Here is a 2,545-nt window from a genome sequence, read left to right as displayed (position 1 = left end):
GGGCCCCGCCCCTGCCGCTGGGCCCCGCCCCTGCCGCTGGGCCTGCCTGGCCACGCCCCTTCCCTCCAGCCTGACCTCCGGCCACGCCCCCTCCGGCCTGCCCCCCTCCCCAGGAGACGGTGTTCCGGGAGATGTGCGAGGGGCTGCTGGAGGAGTCGGACGGGGAGGAGGAGGAGGGGGACGGCCACCCCAGAGCTCCCGACGACGATGATGACGGGGTCGAAGCCCGCCGCACCACAGCCACCGCCACTGCGGAGAAGAAGACGGAGCAGCAGCGGCGTCGTGAGAAGGCCGCCCGCAGGAAGGTGAGCCCTGACCGGGCCGCCGCCAGGGGTGCGGGAAGAGGCTGCGGTCCGCGGAGGAGGGGGAAGGGAGGGAAGCGCCCGGCCGCAGGTTCCGTGCCCTGCTGATCGCGGCCCTCTGTCCCGTCTTCTTGGTCCGCAGCGGGCTCTGCAGGCCGCGCTGCGCGCCGCCCGGCTCCAGCACCAGGAGCTCTTCCGGCTGCGCGGGATCAAGGCGCAGGTAGCGCTGCGGCTGGCGGAGCTGGCCCGGAGGCGCGAGCGGCGCCGGCTACAGCGGCTGGCGGAGGCGGACAAGCCCCGCCGGCTGGGGCGGCTCAAGTAAGAACCGGGCCAGGATGTGCTTCTGATGTCTGCACTCGGGGAGGTGAGGGAGGGGCGCCCATGGCTACTCTTTCCGGAGTCTGACCCTGGGTGCCCGTGATCCCCGCTCACAGGTACCAGGACCCTGACATCGATGTGCAGCTTAGCTCCGAGTTGTCCGGATCGCTCAGGACGCTGAAGGTGCCTGGCGTTGGGGAGCCGCGGTGGGGATGCCCCGTGCCCAGTGATGACTGTTATCCTTGCTCCCCGTGCCCCCCGGGGCTGTGGGCGACACCTTGGCTGCCCTTGGGCTGGGCCGGCTGGGCCGTGCCTGGGGGCTGAGGGCACGAGGCATGGGGGGGCACCTGGGGGGTGGGCTGCCACCCTCAGAAGTCCTACTCTCCATCTCACCCAGTCCTGGTTGGGGTCTTCCTCAGACTCTGATCGTGCCTCCATTCCTTCTGCCCTGGCCTTTCCAGTTCCCCAGTAGTTCTGCCCACCGCGGGTCAACCCACATGAACAGAACGACCGGGACAGGGCTGCAAGCTTGGGCAGATTGAGCCCCTGGCCCCCTAGAGGCCGTGCTGGGAGGATGGGACTCCTGCTGGGCTCCACAGTGGCGTGGGGCCCTGGGCTTGTGCCCCGCCTGCTGAGCTTCTGTCTGTCCCACAGCCCGAGGGCAACATCCTGCGAGATCGGTTCAAGAGCTTCCAGAGGAGGAACATGATCGAGCCTCGAGAGCGAGCCAAGTGAGGGGGCGGGCATGGGCGGGCGGGGTGTGCGCCCGGGGCGTGCGCCTGTCCCGTGGTCCCCTTAACCCTCTCCTTTCCATAGGTTCAAGCGCAAGTATAAAGTGAAGCTGGTGGAGAAACGGGCCTTCCGGGAGATCCAGTGAGTGGCCCAACTTGCCTGACCCCAAAGACGCCCTTCCTCTAGGGTCTGCGGGCCCCAAAGGAAAGTGAGGGGCCGGAAGCAGCCTGCACTCATCTGCTCCAACTCCTGTCTCCAGGTTGTAGCAGCTGGGATGCTGCATCCGGGACCCTTGTGTTTGAAGGATGCTGGAGCCCTGCCGTGGACCAGTGAGGGGTGCTGGCCCCGCCCCTCAGTAAAGCTCTGTGACCAGCTCCTAAGCTTCCTGTGCTTCCTTCACCCCCACTGCCAGTTTAGCTTTTTTTGGTCTGACACTGGGATTCGAACTTTTTTTTTTTGGCCAGTCCTGGGACTTGAACTCAAGGCCTAGGCGCTGTTCCCTGAGCCTCTCTGTGCTCAAGGCTAATGCTCTACCCCTTGAGCCATAGTACCACTTCTGTTAATATGGTACTAAGGAATCAAACCCAGGGATTCATGCACGCACGCACTCTTCCACTAAGCCACATTCCCAGCCTGGGATTCAAACTTTTTTTTTTGTCGGTCGTGGGGCTTGAACTCTAGACCTGGGCGTTCTCTCTCAGCTCTTCAGCTCAAGGGGAGCATTCTACTTCTTGAACCACAGCGCCACTTCCGGTTTTCTAGTGGTTTATTGGAGACAAGAGTCTCGCGGACTTTCTTTACCCGGGCTGCCTTTGAACTGTGATCCTCAGATCTCAGCCTCCTGAGTAGCTAGGATGACAGGCGTGAGCCACGGGCGCCCGGCTCTGGGATTCAAACGCTTGATCTGACACTTTTCACTCATTTTGGCTGACATTCTACCACCTGAGCTACACCAGCATAACTTGTTTCCGTTGGGCCTTGTGTGTGTGTGTGTGTGTGATTGGTTGTGGGGCTTGAACTCAGGGCCCTGGCGCAGTGTTCTGGAAGAGCGAGGGAGGCATGCCGGTGATCCCCGGCAGGGTCAGGTGGGCTGCAGGCACTGGTGCGGCTGACCGTCCCGCAGTTTGGGAGCCGCCATGGTGGGCCCGGGGTCCCGGGACTCCACTGCAGGAAGAGCTTCCTAGGGGTGGGGG

At 64.0% G+C, this 2,545-nt stretch overlaps 1 protein-coding gene across 1 annotated transcript; it reads left to right on the top strand.

Moving 5' to 3' along the window:
- Positions 1-79: 79 nt before the first annotated feature.
- On the top strand, positions 80-1,726 carry Gltscr2 (glioma tumor suppressor candidate region gene 2). The gene is made up of 6 exons (XM_013037219.1): positions 80-305; positions 445-620; positions 737-803; positions 1,275-1,351; positions 1,437-1,493; positions 1,612-1,726. The coding sequence occupies exons 1-6, from the start codon at positions 132-134 to the stop codon at positions 1,616-1,618; spliced, it is 558 nt and encodes a 185-aa protein (XP_012892673.1). The 5' UTR covers positions 80-131; the 3' UTR covers positions 1,619-1,726.
- Positions 1,727-2,545: the final 819 nt, after the last annotated feature.

Source organism: Dipodomys ordii, unplaced genomic scaffold, assembly GCF_000151885.1.
Source record: "Dipodomys ordii isolate 6190 unplaced genomic scaffold, Dord_2.0 Scaffold7360, whole genome shotgun sequence".
NCBI classification, from domain to species: domain Eukaryota; kingdom Metazoa; phylum Chordata; class Mammalia; order Rodentia; family Heteromyidae; genus Dipodomys; species Dipodomys ordii.
The sequence above is the reverse complement of the archived record's forward strand: the minus strand, read 5'-3'. Positions and strand labels throughout refer to the sequence as shown.